This window comes from Bufo gargarizans, chromosome 1, assembly GCF_014858855.1.
Source record: "Bufo gargarizans isolate SCDJY-AF-19 chromosome 1, ASM1485885v1, whole genome shotgun sequence".
Classification (NCBI taxonomy): Eukaryota; Metazoa; Chordata; class Amphibia; order Anura; family Bufonidae; genus Bufo; species Bufo gargarizans.
Window position 1 is genome coordinate 564,961,543 of NC_058080.1, and position 23,654 is coordinate 564,985,196.

At 41.2% G+C, this 23,654-nt stretch overlaps 1 protein-coding gene across 1 annotated transcript in view; it reads right to left on the reverse strand.

Annotated features, from left to right (window-relative positions):
- TMEM132C (transmembrane protein 132C) overlaps nt 1–23,654 on the reverse strand; it is an 805,495-nt gene that overhangs the window by 172,982 nt on the left and 608,859 nt on the right. The window contains exon 4 of the mRNA XM_044275646.1: nt 1,638–1,821. Within this exon, the coding sequence (XP_044131581.1) occupies nt 1,638–1,821 (184 nt within the window). The remainder of the gene's footprint in view (nt 1–1,637; nt 1,822–23,654) is intronic.

Here is a 23,654-nt window from a genome sequence, read left to right on the forward strand (position 1 = left end):
GAGATTACACTCACAAGAAAACTCCTGAGCTCTCTTCTTCTTACTTTCGGAGAATCTTGTAGCTGGAGCAAAATGTTGTCAGACACAATGTTTTGGTTAATAAAATAAGAATGGAACATGTGGGATTAATGAAAGGACTTTCACACAATTTTATCCTGTTAGATTATTTTCAAAGGACCTAAATACCATAAACCATATAACTCCCCAAACCATCCTTTAGAGATGAATCTGCAACCAACTGTAATATACTGGCAGATAATTGATTCTCTTGTATTTTGTTATGTGCAGCAAAGAATAGCTGGAGGGATGTCATAGCACAACTAATGGATACAAATGGACTGAATTTAACAGTAGTGGAAGATATTGGATGTTTGAGAGCAATGTCAGATACTGCAGGACATCAGCTTTCATCTTTAGAGGGTCTCTAAATCCTAATTTGCTGGAAGAAGGGTTGAGATTGAGGTTTTGAAGAGTTTCACATAGGAAAATGTATCAAATTACTTTGAGGAAATGCTGACTCCTACCAGTTTATAGAAAAATAATTATATGATTCATTCCTGCCTACAGTCAGTGGCATGTACTTCACCTGGCTGCAGTGCTTCAAACTTTTTCCCCCCTTTTAAATGAATATATGTGATCAAGGTTAATCCTGGCCCAGGAGCCAACTGATGGCACCTGATTCCCCATCATATCTAATCATAGATGTGTTAGGAAAATGATGATGCTCTAGAGGGGGTGCAGTGGTTATACTAACAGACCCTGTAGCCTTAGGGTCCCAAAAGATCCCTCTGCCCCAAATAAGGAAACCAGTACTAAAAAGTGATGTGTAATAAGCAAAGATAGTGTTGCAAATTTTGCATAGGGGACCACCCAGCTCAGGAGCTTCTAGTCATCTCCATGATGCACTTTTTTACATATATCCATAGGTATTTTGTACATCACATACCGTACTCCGGGAATCCATGTATCCATCTCTGTCCAGTGCTCTGAAAAGCCCCCTTTGAGATATCTCCTTGTCTTTATTAGACTTACAATTTTATCTATCTGGTCATACCAAGTACATTTTATACCACAGTATATACCACGGTGCACAGTATGCAATGTACACCGCTATGCCCGGTGTATTGTATATTGTACATTGCATCTTATACACTGGGCAAACATCCATCTCTGTCCAGTGCTCTGAAAAAAAACAACTTTGAGATATCCCCTTATCTGTATAAGGGCTCATGCACATGACCACGCTGTGTTTTGCGGTCCGCAGATTGCGGATTTGCAGAACGCGAGTGCCGCCTCTGTGCGTTCCACAATTTGCGGAACGGAACAGATGGCCCATAATAGAAATGCCTATTCTTGTCCGCAAAACGGACAAGAATACTACATGCTCTATTTTATTTAATTTTTTTGCAGGGCCACGGAACAGAGCAATGGATGCGGACAGCACACGGAGTGCTGTCCGTATCTTTTGCGGCCCCGCTAAAGTGCATTTGTCCGCATCCGAACAACAAAAAATGCGACTAGGATGCGGAACCAAATAACATTTGTGTGCATGACTAAGACTTACAATTTTATCTAAGTGCTCATACCAAGTACATTTTATACCACAGTCTGTGTACAATATAATGAAATATTCTTACCATAGACAGGGGGACAATTCCCAATATATCTTTTTGGCTAATATAGACTTCAGATAGGACTATGTCAGTTGCCACTTTTCCAAGATACTCCAGCTGCCATGAAATGGGCTGGGTACCAGACAGGCTGCTGAAACTGGTGATCTCGAAGCTCATTTGAACGACCTCAGTAAAAAGACTGTTGCTCCTAAAAAAGAAAAAGAAAAAAAGAAAATCTTTAGAAATATTTATACTGAACTTATTTGTTATCATGCCTGTATTGAATGTTTCACCATTTTATCATTTAAATTTCCTGTTAACTTGGTTCAACATATTAAGATTACCATAGTTGATGTGTACTCTTATACTCATCATAATTTGGAAGGCTCCACATAAAGCAGTCTGCATTTATGATCTAATGATCTGTAACTGAATCAAATAATTCCTGGAAGATACATTGATCCACAGATTTTCCCAGATTTTCCTAACTCAAAAAAGGGGCATGGCTTAATGGGATATTTTGAGGCTTCAGTGGAAAGGATCATGGCCTAAGATGCTACACTTTGCACCAAAATTGGTCCACAATTCTAGTGTAAAATTCTGTCTTAAAGTAAGCCAGCAAATAGTTAGTACAACGTTAGATAACGTCAGTGTGATAAATGTGATACATTTGTGATAAATTTGGTGCATGTCTAGACAGTCTGTCTAAGTGTGCACCATCTATAGGCTTAGTAAATCTATTTATGTCCAGATGCTTAGTGTGGCTGTCAGAATAGTATATTTGTGCCACTAATTCAGTGGTAGACCTGGATAAGAAAGAGACAACTGGCAAAGTTTGCTCCCCCCGATCCACAGACAACTGGGTTGACAATGAAACTCATTAGAAGGCAACAGTAGAGTTCATTTAAATAAGGGTTGGGCTCCTAGAGTTGGGAAGAAGACTGGCAGTGCCAGCTGAGACATGTGGGAGCCAAGACTATGCATATGGTATGAACTGTGACTGCTGTTTTAGGGACATGGGGCTGGTGGACCCAGGTTTTGATAATGAGAAAATCTACTGTGGTTGTTTGCAGCCAGTTTGCAGCCAAATTTGCTGTGTTGCACTGGGTTCTTAAGTTGTGTTAACCTTATTACTTGGAAGATGGCAATTCCAGAGATGTAAGTGACCCCTGAGTGGCCACTACAACTGCAACCACAGATACCAGTGTATTGCTGTCCTCAGAACGGTGATACAGTTCAATAGTGTGGTGGGGTCTTGGAACCAATGACATTATCGTGACCACCTATGCTGGGTCTCAGGTGGCACAATTACTTTATAGTGACTGTCTGCACCAGGACATGGGCAACTCAAGCAGCAGGCTGGAAGAGGCGTGTGACCTGCTTCGTTGAGCCTCAGGTTAGTACTTTTTTCAGTCACTTTTGGGGCAATAGAGAGGGGGTAATACAGGGGGGCTATAACTACTAGGGATACCAGAGGGGGACACTATAATTACTGTGGGCACTACAGGGGACATATGTACTTGGGCAATGCAGAGGGGCATTATAACCACTGGGGAACTACAGAGGGACATAAGTACTCAGGCAATAGAAGGGGTATTATAACTACTAGGGAGACTACAAGGAGGAATTATAACTTCTGGTGGCACAACAAGGACACATTATAACTACAGGGAACTTTAGAGGACATTATAACAACTAGATGCACTATAGAGGGGGTCATATTACTACTGGAGGGTAAGTTAGGGAGTCTTATTATAACTAAAGGGAGCTTTATCACTACTAAGGGCTTAACACTACTACCAACAGGGGAACTCTCAGGGAACATTATCACTGTAGGAGGCACTATTAGCAATGAGGACACTCTGGGTGAGAATTACTATTGTAGGGAGTATTATTACTATTGGGGGGGGGACTATCTGTATGGTACTGTTATTTATTCAGTATAGTATTTGGGGCATTAGAGAACATAGTGGGTGAAGAATTGGGGGTAGCAGCAGGATAACATTGTTGGGACACCAGGGGGGTTGATGGAAAAGTAAGGAATCTAAAATGTAGCTGAAAGATGTCAGGGCACCCTGCTTCCAATGGAGAAGATGAGGAAAGAAAACATCAGATAATATATCACATGACTTAATACATATTTAGTGCTGTATACTCCTGTAAAAGAAATGTCCATCCAAATATGCTGTTAGCACTTGGGAGTGGTTGCACAAACCTATTTCAGAGTAATCACACAGCAAGTAAGTACAAGACAGCTCCCATCCTGAACTTCTAGCACTGCTGGGGTCGCATAGCATTATACTGATTTATGATGCTATGTAACCCTTACAGTTCTAGAGTGTATTGTATAGCACTGACATAATGCTGTCAGTGTTATCACAAAAAAAGCAGGAAGTGTGTGCTTCCTAGGCTGGAATTCATTTCCCTGGCTGAGACTGGGTATGTCATTCCATAGATGTAATAAGCCAAAGCCTGTACTAGGCTTCTAGGCCTATTACTGGTATATTACAATGCATGCCTATAGATGGCAGCACGGCATTGGAATATGCAATATATACTTAATTCTCTTTAAAAATTAAATTCTGTAAAATATAAAAATAAACATCATAGACATCACTGCATCCAAAAATGCCCATACTATTAAAATATTAGAAAATGTATCTATTACGGTGGATGGCATAATGGAAAAAAAAAAATCAACATGGCCAATTCACAGTTTTTTCATTGTCAAAAAAGTTATGGAGATCAGAAATAAACATTCCAAAGCTTTTATTATTTTTTCAGCATTTAAACACAAGTAAAATATGTATTTGTTGTAGTATTAGAGTGGTCCCTCAAGTTACAATATTAATTGGTACTAGGACGACCATTGTATGTTGAAACCATTATAAGTTGAGTAATTGGTTCCATAGCCCCAAAATGTAATCCAAAATAAGAGAAAATGAAGATTTAAGAAAAATAAGCAGATAACTAAGACAGATAAAACAAGTTGTTACATATAACAGTCAGGAATAGTTGATAACTGCCAACTAATACAGCTATTTTACCAGAGAAGTGGCCTTGATTGGTTGGATCTCAGTCTGAGACATTGTATGTTGAGTCTAATTTCAACTTACGGTGGGTCAGAAAAGACCATTGTAAATAAAAAATAAAAAATCCTGAGGCCATTGAACCTTGAGGAATCACTGTACTAACCCAGAGAATGAAGGGCACCGGTCAGTTTTACCGCATTGTGAATGCTGTAAAAACAAAACCCACAAAACTGTGACAGAAATTACATTTTTTTCCACATTTGGAATTTTTTCTAGCTTCCTACTACATTATATGCAATATTAAATGGTGCCATTAGAAAGTGCAAAAAAAAAACAAAAACAAGCCCGCAGTCCGCTTATGGCTATGTGAACGGAAAAATAAAATTGTTATGACTCTGGAAGGCAGGGAGCAGAAAATTAAATTGCCATATCTGTAAGGGGTTAAACCACAGTTGAGTATACATCACTGTAGCATTACTTACTTAGGCCAAATATTAGTGACAGATTCCCTTTAACACAACATACCATCACATAAAAATCCAGAGTGACTTCTAAAACCTTTCTAATTAGATAGTGGGAATATTTTCCAATCTGAAATACCATACTTTCTGATTTTCGTTTTCTTTCTATTTCCTAAATACACCATAAACAAGTGCCAATTCCTATAAATTAGAATTTCTTGAACTGTGATTTCCCCTTGCTATAAATAAAATTATCAGCAGCCGAGCTGCCTCCTTGCTTGGCGTATTTGGCTGGTTAAGCATACATGTTGAATGTTGTAAAGTCCATAAAACTTAAGTTCTAGATGCTATACACCAATCTTTAAAATAAAATAAATTGTACTGTTCTAAAGCAATGAAACAGGTTGGACTGAAGCAGAAGTTATTACAAATCACTCCAAATTCTATAATCTTCTAGCAGACATCAGACGATTGATGTTACCCTTGGCATCTAAGCTGCTAGCAATGTGCTTTTTGGCTTTCAAAATGCTGCCGTTTCCTTGATTCACAGTCTCTGGAAAAGCAGATATTTTCTCAACCTGCCATAAACACCTTGATGCATGCATTCTGTCTATGATTGAGTGCTTACATTTTTACAGGTGTTAAATATGGAAAAGGATCACCATGTTACGTTAGCTGTGTTGTGCAAACACATGGAAGAATAATCGTCTGCACTTAGAGATGAAACGTATTTTACAATAGTTTCAAAGAATTCTTCAGAAGGAAATGTAAATGTGCATAGTGAACCATGGACATCTTCCATGGCATACCAAGAAGAGTTAATCAGTGTCTTTTCAGCTGTCAATGAACTACAAACCTCAGCAAGCATAACTTCCACCATCCAAGAACTATAGATTTTTTTCCGAAAATGATATTGTTTTGCCAAAATATAAGTGAAAAGAAATGATCAAAGCTCTCTCAATTTATGATCGGGTGCCAAATCGTCACCTAAGCATTAAAGAGGTCATCTTAGATTAAAAAACATGGCTGTGTGCTTCTAAAAGACTGCGCACACCTATCTACAGGTTTTTGTGGTATTGTAGCACAGCCACATGGGTTGTCTCCGACAACATCAGACGTGTCCCATGGCACTTTCTAGAAAAAGTTGCACAGTCTTTTTTTCTAATCCTGTACACCTCCTTTATATATGATAACTGGTATGGTATGAGAACTTAGATCCTGGCTGTTACACACCATCGATGCTGCAGTTTGACAAACTGACTGACAACCCCCACAACACTATCTGATGGGTTGCTGAGGCTGCCAGAGGTCTAGCATATATGCAAGTCTATTAGGCCTTGCCAGACCTAGGTTCAAATGAGTTGCCTGTCAATGTAAAACTGACAGGTGCTGAAGTATTGCAGTGTATTATAGAGGTGATCAGAAGATTGGATACTCGTCTTCCCTATTGAGATTAATAAAAAATAAAATAAGAATGTGTTTAAAATATTTTAAAAAAAAATTGGGGAAAAAAAGGATTTCTTGTTCTTAAAATAATTACACAAAATTGGTATTGCCATGTCCCTAAGGACCCAAAACATGCTCGGACTGGCCCACAGAGGATCATGTACAAACCGGATTCCAAAAAAGTTGGGACACTATACAAATCGTGAATAAAGGGATGGCACTCTGGTCATAGGTGGTGTATGGAAAGAGAATATTTATTATGAAATGGCTAATTGTGCCGGATAGCGACAATAAAAAGTATAACAATTGCAATAGTATAGTGCAATACAATGTGAGTGGTAGGTCTTCAGTTAGCTAATCCTAGGAAAAATCAGGCATATATAGTAGTAGTAGTGCATATAAAATACTGCATATAAAATATAATAAATCGGAAAATTGAAAAAATTAGATAATGATGAGATACAAAAAATGGAATAATAGAAAAATATAAATAGTTAAAACATGAAAAATAAAATATAAAATATAAAATTTGGATACAGGAAGTCTTAGACTTGCTGGCTCCGCCGCTGCCTCATGGACAAGCTGCCACCCTATTTTCCCGATGATGATGAAGCACCTAATTCACCCGGCTTCCAAGTGTGATCAGCTACATCATCATCATTAAAAACTGTATTCACGTCACTGATATCCTCTTCAATGGTCTCTGGGTCAAGAGCCTGACCGCTCGCAACACTAGCTCCCACGCCACTATCAGAGGAAGCAGTGGATGTCTCCTCCACATCTTGGCTGGCAAGTAGATGCTGACTGTCCTCTAGTAGCTCGTCTTCGCTGTATAGTGGAGCTGAGCCCACAGCATATAATACTTCTCTGGCTGAGGCAACAGAAAAGGACAGAGGCAGGTGGATGACAGGTGGCACAGTGCCTGCTCCCAGGCCATGCCAACTAAGGGTTGTGTCTGACGAACCCACTAACTCTTGGCTGGGGGTGTCTGATGTCACTTGCGACAAAGTCGAAGATCGAGTCAAACATTAAAAAAATGCTGGGTTGCTGGTCAAGACACTACCGTTAGCTGACACTGGGAGCTCAGGCCTCTCGAAGTGACCCCTGATGCCACGGCCCTGTACTCTGCTGCTACCTGTGCCTGCGCCAGAATCATTTAGGCCTCTGCCACTCCCCTGTGCAGGGCCTGGCACTTCTCTGTCTGACATACTGTTAGATCAAATAAATAGATAAAAAGGAAATTAATACACCCCAAAAAAGTCTGTAATTTTCTCACTTCACCACACAAGGTTAATAAGACATTTTAATTCCCACTTATACACGCCACAAAAGGCTTTAGAACATATAGCTGCACAGCTGAAAGGCAAATAATATATTTTTTTTTGCCACTTATACACGCCAAAAACAGCATTAGAACATGAGCAGTATTTTATCACTTCACCATACAACAGGTTATAATAAGCCTTTTTTTTTTCACTAATACAAGCTAAAAAATGCTTTAGAACATATAACTGCACCACACAAGGGCAAATAAGACCTATAAATATTTCCTTGTAATAAACCCTGTTAATGGCTGTATCAAACAACACCTGCACCCCAATAACAAGAACGGTTTGCTGGAATTACAGAGCTCTATAATGGCAATTTAGTTCCCCAGTCAGTGCAGCAAGGTGTAATAGGATTGTTCCTATTACCCAGGCTGTAACCTCCCCTACTGAACCCTGTTCTGCTTTAATACTGTGGAATGATTCCTCCCTATCCTTTCCTTGAACTTCTATACAGCAAAATAACAGTTTTAAAGTCTTTTCTACCACTTTCTCTAGCGCCTGCTGATGTCTCTCCCTGCACTAAGTACACTGGAAAATGGCTTGTCACGATAGGTAGGTAAGCAAGGAAATAACCAAACACAGGAAAACAAACAGAACAAATGACTAGGCCCAAAAGCTAGGGAGAAAAGCTTCACCTCCTAGTGATCCCTAAAAATGTTCCCTAAACTGCTGTGCCCATGTGCATACCCTAATGGTGGATATGCATATGCCCCCGTGCCTAAACCTAAAAACCCTAAGCTGTAGGGAAAAGGGAAGAGGCAACCTGCTTCTTCTTACCCAGAGGAAGCAAGCGTCTCCCTAGAGGCCTAGATAAAAGACACAATGGGAAATAACAGAGAGGATTTATCTAGAGCAGAGCTGGAGCAGACAATTCACCACACATCCAGAGCTCACAGGAAAGAACTATAACCCGCACAGGCCACTGGGGGAAGGAAGGATAACTAGCCTCACTAACAATCAAACCCAGTACACCTGAGGGAAGGTGAATCATGCTCAAACCCAAACCAAAACAGAGAAGTCAGACATGTGCAGCCAGTCTGACAGGCCTCCGCACATTTACAACGCAAGGCGTGACATGGCTGAATCCAAGATGGCTAATTTATAGGGCTGTGACATCACAGGTCTGGCTGGCTGCTGATTGGCTGCATGCATGGCATTGTGGGTCATCCCTTGTTCCCAGAGTTCCTTGCTCCATGTCCTAACACGTGCAGCAGTCACTTTAGGAAAAAATTTGATTCATTACGATGAAGCGTGAGGAAATTTGGATTCGGTGCAAATTTAATTTTTTCTGAAATGTCCTCATCGAATTCCACTTAGTCATGGCAGTCATGAAATGATCTCCAAAGCTGTTACTTACATTGTATTCAGTGTGCACCATCTGAAAGGCTAAGATAGTCAGTAGATTTGTTTCCCTCTTGTGATCTCTACAAGAGTGTACCTTGAAAAGTGAGATGCAACTATTATAATTTTTACTTGCCAGGCAAAGATAAATTGCCACTGTTCACATGTGGACATAGAATTCAGATAAACACAATTCTTCTAGTAACAAACATGAACTGAATGCATTGCCCTCTAAACAACAATTACCTAAAGCCTTATACTGAATTACAGCGGATACTAACTGTGCTTCTAATTACCTGTCTACCAAATTCTACAGCCATTTTAAGGTGCTTAACTATGAAATCAGATGACCTATTTAATTTACAGATAAGATTACATGGGTTTTCCAGGCTCCTGATCCCATCCTCAAAATAGGTCAATAATAGTGTTGACAGAGCATGCTCGACCGAACACCAGTTCGACTCGAGCATCGTGAAAAAGTCTACACACCCCTGTTAAAATTATAGGTTTGTGTGATGTAAAAAAATTGGACAAGGATAAATCATTTCAGAACTTTTTCCACCTTTAATGTGACCTATAAACTGTACGACTGAATTGAAAAACAAACTGAAATATTTTAGGTGGAGGGAAGAAAACAAATAAAAAACTAAAATAATGTGGTTGCATAAGTGTGCACACCCTCTTATAACTGGGGATGTAGCTGTGTTCAGAATTAAGCAATCGCATTTAAAATTATGTTAAATAGGAGTCAGGATACACCTGCCATCATTTAAAGTGCCTCTGATTAACCCCAAATAAAGTTCAGCTGTTCTAGTTGGTCTTTCCTGAAATTGTCTTAGTCGCATCCCACAGCAAAAGCCATGGACCACAGAGAGCTTCCAAAACATCAGAGGGATTTCATTGTTAAAAGGAGAAGGGTACAAGAATTTCCAAGGCATTAGATATACCATGGAAGACAGTGAAGACATCATCAAGTGGAAAAAATATGGCACAACAGTGACATTACCAAGAACTGGACGTCCCTCCAAAATTGATGAAAAGACGAGAAGAAAACTGGTCTGGGAGGCTACCAAGAGGCCTACAGCAACATTAAAGGAGCTGTATGAATATCTGTCAAGTACTGGCTGTGTGGTACATGTGACAACAATCTCCCATGTTCTTCATATGTCTGGGCTATGGGGTAGTGGCAAGACAAAAGCTTTTTCTTATGAAGAAAAACAACCAAGCCAGGCTACATTTTGAAAAAACACATCTGAAGTCTCCCAAAAGCATGTAGAAAAAGGTGTTATGGTCTGATGAAACCAAGGTTGAACTTTTTGGCCATAATTCCAGAAGATATGTTTGCCGCAAAAACAAAACTGCACATCACCAAGTGGTCACCATACCCACAGTGAAGCATGGTGGTGGCAGTATCATGCTTTGGGGCTGTTTGGGGCTGTTTTTCTTCAGCTGGAACTGGGGCCTTAGTTAAGCTAGAGGGAATTATGAACAGTTCCAAATACCAGTCAATATTGGCACAAAACTTCAGGCTTCTGCTAGAAAGCTGAACATGAAGAGGAACTTCATCCTTCAGCATGACAACAACCCAAAGCATACATCAAAATCAATAAAGGAATGGCTTCACCAGAAAAAGATTAACGTTTTGGAATGGCCCAGCCAGAGCCCAGAACTGAATCCTATTGAAAACGCGCTGGAACTCCACGTTACACATGTTGGCCAGGCTTTGTGAGCAGCAGAGGGCAGTAGTGGAATACCAGCTGCAACGCGGTCATCGCCTTTCCAGTCAGCTTCCGCTCTTCACAAGTGATGAGTGGGAATGGATGTCTGACCTCTGTGAAATTTTACGCAACTTTGAGGAATTAAAACAGATGGTGAGCAGCGATGCCACTATTATCAGCGTAACCATCCCACTACTGTGTCTACTGAAACGCTCGCTGCTCACAATGAAGGCGGACGCTTTGTATGTGGAATTTTTAATTCAGGTTTTTGGATCTGGCAGGGGATCTCAAAACCTGAATTAAGGGTACTTTCACACTAGCATTATTCTTTTCCGACATTGAAATCCGGTAAAGGGTCTCAATACTGGAAAAATAAAAAGCTTTTGTTTTGTCCCAATACACTACGTGCAGAATTATTAGGCAAATGAGTATTTTGACCACATCATCCTCTTTATGCATGTTGTCTTACTCCAAGCTGTATAGGCTCGAAAGCCTACTACCAATTAAGCATATTAGGTGATGTGCATCTCTGTAATGAGAAGGGGTGTGGTCTAATGACATCAACACCCTATATCAGGTGTGCATAATTATTAGGCAACTTCCTTTCCTTTGGCAAAATGGGTCAAAAGAAGGACTTGACAGGCTCAGAAAAGTAAAAAATAGTGAGATATCTTGCAGAGGGATGCAGCACTCTTAAAATTGCAAAGCTTCTGAAGCGTGATCATCGAACAATCAAGCGTTTCATTCAAAATAGTCAACAGGGTCGCAAGAAGCGTGTGGAAAAACCAAGGCGCAAAATAACTGCCCATGAACTGAGAAAAGTCAAGCGTGCCGCTGCCAAGATGCCACTTGCCACCAGTTTGGCCATATTTCAGAGCTGCAACATCACTGGAGTGCCCAAAAGCACAAGGTGTGCAATACATGGCCAAGGTAAGAAAGGCTGAAAGACGCCACCACTGAACAAGACACACAAGCTGAAACGTCAAGACTGGGCCAATAAATATCTCAAGACTGATTTTTCTAAGGTTTTATGGACTGATGAAATGAGAGTGAGTCTTGATGGGCCAGATGGCTGGATTGGTAAAGGGCAGAGAGCTCCAGTCCGACTCAGACGCCAGCAAGGTGGAGGTGGAGTACTGGTTTGGGCTGGTATCATCAAAGATGAGCTTGTGGGGCCTTTTTGGGTTGAGGATGGAGTCAAGCTCAACTCCCAGTCCTACTGCCAGTTTCTGGAAGACACCTTCTTCAAGCAGTGGTACAGGAAGAAGTCTGCAAGGTAAGAAAAACATGATTTTCATGCAGGACAATGCTCCATCACACGCGTCCAAGTACTCCACAACGTGGCTGGCAAGAAAGGGTATAAAAGAAGAAAATCTAATGACATGGCCTCCTTGTTCACCTGATCTGAACCCCATTGAGAACCTGTGGTCCATCATCAAATGTGAGATTTACAAGGAGGGAAAACAGTACACCTCTCTGAACAGTGTCTGGGAGACTGTGGTTGCTGCTGCACGCAATGTTGATGGTGAACAGATCAAAACACTGACAGAATCCATGGATGGCAGGCTTTTGAGTGTCCTTGCAAAGAAAGGTGGCTATATTGGTCACTGATTTGTTTTTGTTTTGTTTTTGAATGTCAGAAATGTATATTTGTGAATGTTGAGATGTTATATTGGTTTCACTGGTAAAAATAAATAATTAAAATGGGTATATATTTGTTTTTTGTTAAGTTGCCTAATAATTATGTACAGTAATTGTCACCTGCACACACAGATATCCCCCTAAAATAGCTAAAACTAAAAACAAACTAAAAACTACTTCCAAAAATTTTCAGCTTTGATATTAATGAGTTTTTTGGGTTCATTGAGAACATGGTTGTTGTTCAATAATAAAATTAATCCTCAAAAATACAACTTGCCTAATAATTCTGCACTCCCTGTACATTCTGAATAGAAAGCAATCCATTCAGTATACATCAGGATGTCTTTAGTTCTGTCCCTTGTACGGTATTTGACTGGACAAAATACCGCAGCTTGCTGCAGTATTTTTCCAGCAAAAATTCCAGAACACTACTGCACTTGCTGGATTCAACATTAATTTCCATTGAAATGTATTAATGCCAGATCAGTACCAAGTGTTCCAGAATTTGCCTCATTGCCGAATCTGGTATTCCGGTCTGCGCATGCACAGTTCTTTATAGCTTTGAAAAAATTCAATACCGGATTTGTTATTCCGGATGATACCGGAAAGACGGATCTGGTATTTCAATGAATAAATCTAACAGATCCGTATCCTGATCAGGAAAAAAAAAAAGATATCCGTTTGCATACGGAATTTGTGATCCGGCTAGTGTGAAAGTACCCCTAAGCAGATTAGTTTTGTCCCCCAATCATTGTCAATGGGAACAAAACTGATTAAGATGTTTCAGTATGCATCAGTTCAGTTGTGTTTTGGAACAGGACAAAAAACCGCTGCAAGCAGTACTTTTGTGTCCGATTTGCAAAACTGAACAAACCTTATCAGGCATGAAAATCAATGGTGCATGATCTGTTTTTTTTATTGCAGAAAAAAAAAGGATCAGGAGCCAATTGACTTAAAAGGATTTTTATGCCTGATCAGGTTTGTTCAGTTTTGATTTAATACAACCAGATCCGCCCAAAACTGAGCCATCAGGATGTATTAAAGGGAACAGATCCTTTTAATTCAGGTTTTGTGATCCTCAGCTGGATCTCTGAATCTTGCACTCAATTATATATGCATCCACAGACCACAGATATAACTGAGCAGTATGTTCAGAGGAAGAGGGGTAGGCAAGTAACTGTGCACAAAAGATACCAGGTGGAGAAGGACCTGTGTAATGTCATCATCATGTGACCAGTGCAGAAGAGAAGTGGTGAAGGACCTGTGTGATTTCATCATGTGAGGGGGCGGAGCTCTTGTGCTGTGTGAAGGAGAAGTTAGTGATTTCTCTTTATCTACAAGTTGGAGTTCTTTTCTTTATACTCACTGCCTGTATTCCCCTTTGATAACCCGTAACATCCTATACATGCTGGGAAATGTAGTTCTCTCCTGTTATATCAGTCTCTATGTAATGTCCATAAATGCCCTATAAGAACAGTCTTGACATGCTGGGAGTTGTATTTTTCTCCTATTATACCCTTTTTCCTATAATTTCCACTGAGGCCTCATAGCAACAGTCTGGACATGCTTGGAGATGAAGTTCTCTCTCTCTCTTTATACCCCTCTCACTGTAATGACCACTGATTCCTCATAATAGTCTGGATATGCTGGAAGTTTTAGTTCTCTCCTCTTTTATCTTTCTCCATGTAATGTGCTCTGGTGTCCCACAATATCTGGCTGGACATGCTGGAAGTTGTAATTCTCTTTTACCCAATTCCTGTATTGACCAGTAATTTATAATAACAACCTGGTCATGATAACACTTGTAGTTCTCTTATCACTGTTATGATGTTCTGCAGCACCCAAGGTGTGTATTAAGCTTTGTTCACATCTATGCTAACGACTTTCACTGTTCCGCTTTGTTATAGGAGTGAAACAAAAAAATCACATTATTGCAGGATCTGGCATATCACGGATGAAACACCTGACGGATCCTGTTGACTACAATAACATCTGATGGCAGGCTGCAAAATGTTGTCCAGCATTTATGGCCTGATCAGCAACAGAGGCTCCACAAAGATGTTATCAAAACCTTATATGTTCTATAGCATCAGCCAATCATGTTCTTCAGTATTGGAAATGTGTATAAGGATGTTCTTAAACAGTTTAGGTGTGTATTGTGATGTTTTGCATCAGCTAAGGAGTGTATTATGAGGTTCTGCAGCAGCTGAGGTATGTACTCTGGTGTTCTGCAGCAGGTGAGGTGTGTAAGATGAGGTTATGCAGCTGCTGAGGTGTATATTGTTATATTCTGCAGCTGTTTTTAATTAATTCTACAAAGTGGGTGCTAGTTTCCTTATCTGCCAAACTGTCCCGGCCTTGAGCATGTTTCTATTTCAACTGGATCTGCGTCCTCATGACACATATTCAGCTGAATGCTATGTTGAAGCAGGGAGCCACCTGCTCAATCGACCATTGCTCTCTCTAACAGCTGGCGCAATGCAGTGATGCCATTGCAACTGCTGAACTGGGCAGGAGACGGGAGAGCATGCATTCCCAAGCCAGCAAATTTGCCTGTGCACTCTAATTTTAAGGCGTGATGACATCACCACATTGTGGCAGCTGTTGGGGATAGCATTATGTTCTCCATTAAGCTTGGGAATATGACTAAGAGAGTAATATTGATTTTATTAACACTAAGGCGCTACTGTGAAGGGGGCACTAAGAGAGGCATAATTGTGGGAGCTCTAAGGGGGCATAACTACTGTGTGGGGACATAACTGTAGGGTCACTAACATGGGATTCTTACAGTGCACAGAGCATGAGGCACTATAGAGGAAAAAGAGCATAAGGCACTTTAATGGGCACATAGCATGAGACACTATAGGGCGCACAGATCATGAAGCACACTATAGGTGGGAAAAGAGCATGAGGCACTAAAAGGGAGCAGAGAGTATGAGACACTATATGGCGGAATAGAGTATGAGACACTACAAGGGGGTACAGAGCATGAGGTACTATAGAGAACACGAAAAAAGAGGCACAATATAAATGATTTTTGGTTGCTCTATATTACACTTTTTGTGAGGCAAGTTAACAAAAAATTGCTGTTTTTATTTTTAGTTTTTTACAATGTTCATCTGACAGATTAGATCATGTTTGATTTTTATAGAGCAGGTTGTTACGGATGTGACAATACCAAATGTTTTTGGGTATGAGATGACGGTTTGATTGGTGCTATTTTAGGGTGCATATGACTTTTTGATCGCTTGGTATTACACTTTTGTAAAGTAAAGTGAAAAATATGGCTTTTTTTTTAGTTTATTTTTTATTTTTTACAGTGTTCACCTGAGGGGTTAGGTCATGTGATATTTTCAGAAGGTTCTTATGGACGCTGCAAAATCTAATATGTATACTTTTTTTATTTATTTAAGTTTTACACAATAAAAGCATTTAAAAAAAATATATAAAAATCATGTTTTAGTGTCTCCATATTCTGAAAGCCATAGTTTTTATATTTTTGGGGCGATTGTCTTAGGTAGGGTCTAATTTTTTGCGAGATGAGCTGACGGTTTGATTGGTCAGATTTTGGGGTGCATATGACTTATTGATCACTTGGGATTACACTTTCTTTTGATGTAAGGTGACCAAAAAAAAACTTTACACGTTTTTTTTTATTTTTATGGTGTTCACCTGAGGGGTGTCACAACCAGACATCTGAGAAGCTCTGACAGATGCATTTCAGAACCTCCTCCTTGAGCTTTCTTTGTTTTGGTTTTCAGTTCCTCATCTCATTAGCCTCTCTCAGCTGTCATGTAGTTGGACTGATTGCATCCCTTTAAATTCCTCCCCATCATGCATTAGTGTGCGGTTTATACAACTTCCTGGAGTGTGTGTGCATGCTGATCCTATTTCCCAGTCTTCTACAAGATAAGTGTTGTACATTCATTTGTGATTTTATGTTTGCTGGATCCCAGGTGACCCTGACTCCCTCCGTGTCTAGTGTAGGGAGCCGGTGGTCGTGTCCCCTCACTATTGTAGGGTGTTCAGGTGTTATATAGTCGAGGTACGAGGATATGCGATCATCCACCATTGGGGTGTTCGCATAGGCTGAGCAGTCAGGGAGAGTGCCAGGTCTTATGCAGGGGTCTCCCTTTTGTTCCTTAGTTTTGGATCCAGTGAGTCATATATTCATTTTGCATTGTCTTGTTTCCTGTACACCTTCCGTGACATTATAAACCGCCAAAACCGTCTCAAGCATGGATCCGGTTTCACTTTTGACTGAACGTTTCCAGGGTCTTTCATTGGAGGTAGCTGATCTCCGTAAGACTCTTTCTCAGTTTCTAGTGACCGGTTCAGCTTGCGTTCATGGAGTTTGTTCTGAGCCTAAGATCTCGCTCCCGGAGAACTTTGTGCGTTTCAGAGAGGCTTGCAAACTCCATTTTCGCCTTCTTCCCCATTCCTCTGGTGATGAGGAACGGAGGGTGGGGATCATTATATCGCTGCTCAGGGGTAACGCTCAGTTGAGGGCCTTTTTGCTGCCGGTGGGGGCACGGCCCCTCCGTTCAGTGGATGAATTCTTTTTAGCCCTGGGTCAGATATATGATGATCCGGATCGTGTTGCTTTGGCTGAGTCTAGACTACGTCTGTTATGCCAGGGTAAACAATCCGCAGAGATATACTGCTCAGAATTTCGGAGATGGGCAGCTGATACTGGTTGGAATGATGCTGCACTCCGAAGTCAATTTTGCCATGATCTTTCAGAGGGATTGAAATATGCATTTGCCTTTCATGAGAGGCCTATCCCCTTGGACTCTGCTATGTCTCAGACCGTTCGTATTGACAGGCGTCTTAGAGAGAGAGGAGAGATCTCTCCTTCATGTCATACTCAGTCCCAGGACAGTGCAGCCGTCTCATTCTGTGCGCAGGGTTCTCAGTCGCTGTCAGCCCCTTCTGAGCAGGAGCCCATGCAGCTGGGGTTGATTGCCTCTGACAATAGAAGATTCAGCCCGCATGGGAAGGTTTGTTTTTGTTGTGGAGGTATAAATCATTTGGCAAATGTTTGTCCCTCTAGGAGATTCAGGCAGTTTTCTAGGAGTAATTAAGAAACAAAGGAAAAAATCTTTTAAAAATGTTCCATCTGTTACTATTGGCAGGGTTGAGGCGGAAATTGAAGGTTTTCCGTTTGCTTGTAGTTCCCGTTTTCTCCTGCCTGCCAGGGTGGCGCTAGAGAGCAAGAACATTTTTTGTGAGATTTTTGTAGATAGTGGAGCAGCTGTCAATCTCATTGATAATCATTTTGCAATAACTCATGGTTTCCAGGTATGCACTGTGGGAAAGGATATTCCTGTTTTTGCTATTGATTCCGCTCCACTTTCTCAGAAATCATTAAAGGGCATAGTTCACATTATTCATTTAATTGTGAGTGATGCTCATGTTGAGGATGTGTCATGTTTCGTCCTTAGCGGATTACCTACTCCTCTTGTGTTGGGGCTACCCTGGCTCACTAAACATAACCCCACCATTGATTGGCAAGCGAGGCAAATAAATGGTTGGAGTGACTTTTGCAGAGAGAATTGCCTCACGACATCTGTTTCGGAGGTTTCTACTAAGACTGTACCACCTTTTCTCTCTGAATTTTCGGATGTCTTCTCTGAGAGTGGAGTTCAGGATTTGCCCCCGCACAGGGAGTACGATTGCCCTATTAATCTCATCCCAGGCACCAAGCTGCCTAAATGTCATTTATACAATCTTTCCCAACCTGAAAGGGTCGCTATGCGTGCTTATATCTCTGAGAGTCTGAGAAAAGGACACATACGACCCTCGAAGTCACCTGTTGCCGCTGGTTTTTTCTTTGTTAAGAAAAAAGATGGTTCTTTAAAACATTGTCTGGATTTCAGGGAGCTGAACAGTATCACTATTCGTGACCCTTATCCTCTTCCTCTGATCCCGGACCTGTTTAACCAGATTGTAGGGGCTAAAGTCTTTTCCAAATTAGATCTAAGAGGGGCATACAACCTGGTCAGGGTCAGAGAAGGAGACGAATGGAAGATGGCCTTCAATACCCCTGAGGGCCATTTTGAGAATTTGGTTATGCCTTTTGGTTTGATGAATGCCCCAGCCGTTTTTCAGCATTTCGTGAACAGCATTTTTTATCATTTAATGGGAAAATTTGTATTAGTGTATTTGGATGACATTTTGATTTTTTCTCCTGATTTCAAAACTCATAAGGAACACTTACGTCAGGTCTTGCTCATCCTGCGGGAGAATAAATTATACACGAAACTGGAAAAATGTGTGTTTGCGGTTCCAGAAATTCAATTTCTGGGGTTTCTTCTCTCCGCTTCCGGTTTTCGCATGGACCCCGAGAAGGTCCGCGCTGTGCTTGATTGGGAGCTTTCTGAGAATCAGAAGGCGCTGATGCGTTTTTTTGGCTTTGCCAATTATTACAGGAAGTTTATTTTGAATTATTCCTCTATTGTTAAACCACTCACTGATATGACCAGAAAGGGGGTAGATTTTTCTTCCTGGTCGGTAGAGGCGCCTAAGGCCTTTTCTAATATCAAGGAGAGTGTTGCTTCCGCTCCCATCTTGGTACAACCGGATATTTCTGTACCCTTCATAGTTAAGGTTGATGCTTCTGAGTTGGGTGTGGGTGCGGTCTTGTCTCAGGGTTCCTATCCTGCCAAATGGCGACCGTGTGCCTTTTTCTCAAAGAAACTCTCCTCCGCAGAGAGAAATTACGATGTGGGAGATAGGGAATTGTTGGCCATCAAGTTGGCTTTTGAGGAATGGCGCCATTGGCTAGAGGGAGCCAGACACCCTATTACCGTGTTTACTGACCATAAAAATCTGGCCTACTTGGAGTCAGCCAAGCGTCTGAATTCGAGACAGGCCAGATGGTCTTTGTTCTTTTCAAGGTTTAATTTTGTTGTCACGTCCCGCCCTGGGGTTAAGAATGTGAAGGCAGATGCCCTGTCACGTTGTTTTCCTGGAGGTGGGAATTTTGAAGACCCGGGTCCCATTTTGGCTGAAGGTGTGGTGGTCTCTGCTCTTTTTCCTGAATTGAAGGCAGAGGTGCAGGCAGCTCAGTCAGAGGCTCCTGATCTTTGTCCTCCTGGGAGGATACGGTCCTTGCTGGGCACCCGGGGGCAAGAGCCACAGTGGATCTCATCGCTCGGAGATTTTGGTGGCCTGCGCTTCGTAAGTCGGTTGAGGGTTTTGTGGCAGCCTGCGAGACTTGCGCTCGTGCCAAAGTCCCTAATTCACGGCCATCAGGTCCTCTCCTTCCCTTACCCATTCCTTCCCGTCCTTGGACACATCTGTCAATGGACTTCATTACGGACCTGCCTCGTTCCTCGGGGAAGACTGTGATTCTGGTGGTGGTGAACCGTTTTAGCAAAATGGTGCATTTCATCCCTTTTCCTGGTTTGCCCAATGCTAAGACGCTGGCGCAGGCATTTATTGATCACATTGTCAAATTGCATGGTATTCCTTCAGACATAGTCTCTGATAGGGGCATGCAGTTTGTTTCCAGATTCTGGAAGGCTTTCTGTTCTCGCTTGGGGGTTCGGTTGTCATTCTCTTCTGCTTTCCACCCGCAGTCGAATGGCCAGACAGAACGCGTCAATCAGAATCTGGAGACATATCTGCGCTGTTTTGTGGCGGAGAATCAGGAGGATTGGTGTTCTTTTTTGTCTCTTGCTGAGTTTGCTTTAAATAACCGTCGTCAGGAGTCCTCTGATAAGTCACAATTTTTTGGTGCATATGGGTTTCATCCGCAGTTTGGGACTTTCTCGGGAGAGGGGTCTTCTGGTTTACCTGATGAGGACAGATTTTCCTCGTCTTTGTCATTTATTTGGCAAAAGATTCAGGTTAATCTAAAGAGCATGAGTGAGAGATATAAGCGTGTGGCAGATAAGAGACGTGTGCCTGGTCCGGACCTGAATGTTGGTGATCTGGTGTGGTTGTCTACCAAGAATATCAAATTGAAGGTTCCCTCCTGGAAGTTGGGTCCTAAGTTTATTGGGCCTTACAAAATCCTGTCTGTCATAAATCCTGTTGCCTACCGTCTTGATCTTCCTCAGACTTGGAAGATCCATAATGTTTTTCATAAGTCCTTATTAAAACCTTATGTTCAACCCATTGTACCCTCGCCTTTGCCTCCTCCTCCGACTATGGTTGATGGGAATCTTGAATTTCAGGTCTCTAGGATTGTGGATTCTCGTGTTGTCCGCGGTTCTCTCCAGTACCTCGTTCATTGGGAGGGTTATGGTCCTGACGAGAGGCTGTGGGTCCCAGTGACGGACATTAAGGCCACTCGTCTCATCAGGGCTTTCCATAGGTCCCATCCTGAGAAGGTGGGCTCTGAGTGTCCGGAGTCCACTCGTAGAGGGAGGGGTACTGTCACAACCAGACATCTGAGAGGCTCTGACAGATGCATTTCAGAACCTCCTCCTTGAGCTTTCTATGTTTTGGTTCTCAGTTCCTCATCTCGTTAGCCTCTCTCAGCTGTCGAGGTACGAGGATATGCGATCATCCACCATTGGGGTGTTCGCATAGGCTGAGCAGTCAGGGAGAGTGCCAGGTCTTATGCAGGGGTCTCCCTTTTGTTCCTTAGTTTTGGATCCAGTGAGTCATATATTCATTTTGCATTGTCTTGTTTCCTGTACACCTTCCGTGACAAGGGGTTAGGTCATGTGATATTTTAATAGACCTGGTTGTTATGGACACGGCGATATCTAATATGTCTTTTTTTTTTTACTTTTAACACAATAACAGCATTTTTGAAACAAACAAAATTCATGTTTTAGGCCTCTTTCGCACGAGACAGATTTCTGCGCAGGTGCAATGTGCAAGGTTAGCGCATTGCACCCGCACTGAATCCGGACCCATTAATTTATTTGGGGCTGTGCACATGAGCGGTGATTTTGACGCATGACTTGTGGGTTGCGTGAAAATCGCAGCATGTTCTATTTTGTTTTTCACGCAACGCAGGCTCCATAGAAATGAATAGGGCTGCATGAAAATCGCAAGCATTCGCAAGCAAGGGGTGGGCCCCATTTTGAGATAGTAGTGGCTCCCAGGGGTGGGACTTGCACCATCTTATCGATATGCCATAAATGTGCTAGATGGAAAACCACTTTAAGCATTAGCTGTGCATTCTTTTTTATTATAAAATTAAGTTACATTTTAAAAATGATTCTACCACTGTAAAAGATTGTAGTGTATTTATAACCCTATAATGGTTATGGAGGTGTGTGTGTTCAGGGGGAGGTGGGCACCAAATTGACTTCTTGCGCAGGATGCCATGTAACCTAACACCTGCCCTGGGTTCAAGGTCATGTTAAGGATAGAGCATAGTTATCAGAGCTTTATTTTGTACCAAGTCTCTGTGTCCACTACATGACAGGACAGGTTCTTATCCTTTGGAAGTTAACAATGAAGGTTCTTATTGAATAACTACAAGACGATCTTTACATTTTAGATCTGTGCAATTAGAAAAGTGCAGACCTTATCATTGCACAAATAGAAAGTGACACTACCGAATATGTGTTTCACTATGCTTAGGAAGCAAAGTACGTATTCTCCTTGAATCTAAAGAGGTTTTCCAGAACTAACATACTGACAGCCTATTCTCAGGATAGGTAATCAATATCATATTGGTGGGAGTCCAACATGCAGCAGCCTCACAAATCAGCCATTTCAGGTGCGGGAAAACTATGCAGTGAATGGAAGATTGTGTCTACTGTGCAGTTTCTGGTGCAGAAATATTGCAGTTCGGCTCCCATGCACTTACATAGTTAATATGGTTGGAAAAATACATAAGTCCATCAAGTCCCACTTGAATGGGAGCCCAGCTGTATTACCTGAGTATGGCTACTACACAATGGATGGAATCCTGTGCTTCCAGTTCTGTCCACTGTATGGTTTCCTAAAGATAGGTCATCAATGTAGCCAGGCTAGAACAATAATTAGGGGTGAGCGAATCGAAAGACCCTAAGCCGATTTCTTCTAAAACTTTGTACCGAGGTCTCCGTACAGCATTAAAACTGAGTTTTGGAACTAATCGACTTCCGATCTTGGATCTAAAGCTCGATTCGCTCACCCCTAATGATAATAATAATAATAATGAGATAATGACTATTTTGCACAATACTGATAAGAGTATTTTAGTTGCAATTTCTAGTTTATATTGGCTTTTGAGACTATTTACTGCCTTACGTGCTATAAAGGCAGGCCAGCTATGCTATTATTATTTTTTATTGTTGTCCAATAGTATTGATTTTATTTCCTCATTAATGCAAATATAATTACAGTTTGCAATTATCGAAGGCAGCAAAAGGAATTTTATTTTTCTCATTATTATACGCTATGTACTCTCCAGCAATATAAACTGACAGTCCGAGCTTTTTTCAATGATGAAATGGTCCTACTAAATGCTTAAATAAAGTGAATAAAATGTTTTGCTTTTAACTGGACTTATTATTTATCAACCCTTGAAACTGCAATCAATTATGTATATTGAATACTGCAAAACATAACCAATGATCATTTTTTAAAGTCACTGTCAACTCACTACAAGCAAAGCTAGCAAAATGTATTTAGAAATGGCTAAAAAAAAATATAGATTTTGTGTTAACATAAAGGAATAGGAGACCATGTGCAAAATATATGGGCTAGTTGAATAGCAGCTTTATAAACAGGCTAAAAGAATTTGCGAGCTTGAGAGTGTGTTTTGATCCCAAGTGTATTTTGTCTTAAGTGTGTCACTGAAATTACGTGACTTTAGATTCAGGGATTTTCGGAGGAAACTGCATTTATTCATTTGTTTATCATTTTCTTTGCATTAGATAATTTACTTTGTTTTTCCTAGTGCAATTTCCATTAGCAAGTATCTGCTCCATGATTGACAATGCAGTCCACTGCAAATCCCTGTGTAATGTATGCAGTCCTGGAACAGTCCTTTGAGGGTGCATATTGAAATGCAATATTTGAGAAAATTGCACTTTTTAAGCCTGTTTCAGCTCAATGAACAAACACTTACTGGGGTAGATGAGGGGGATGGGCGTAATATGGAGGGGCAGGAAAGTGA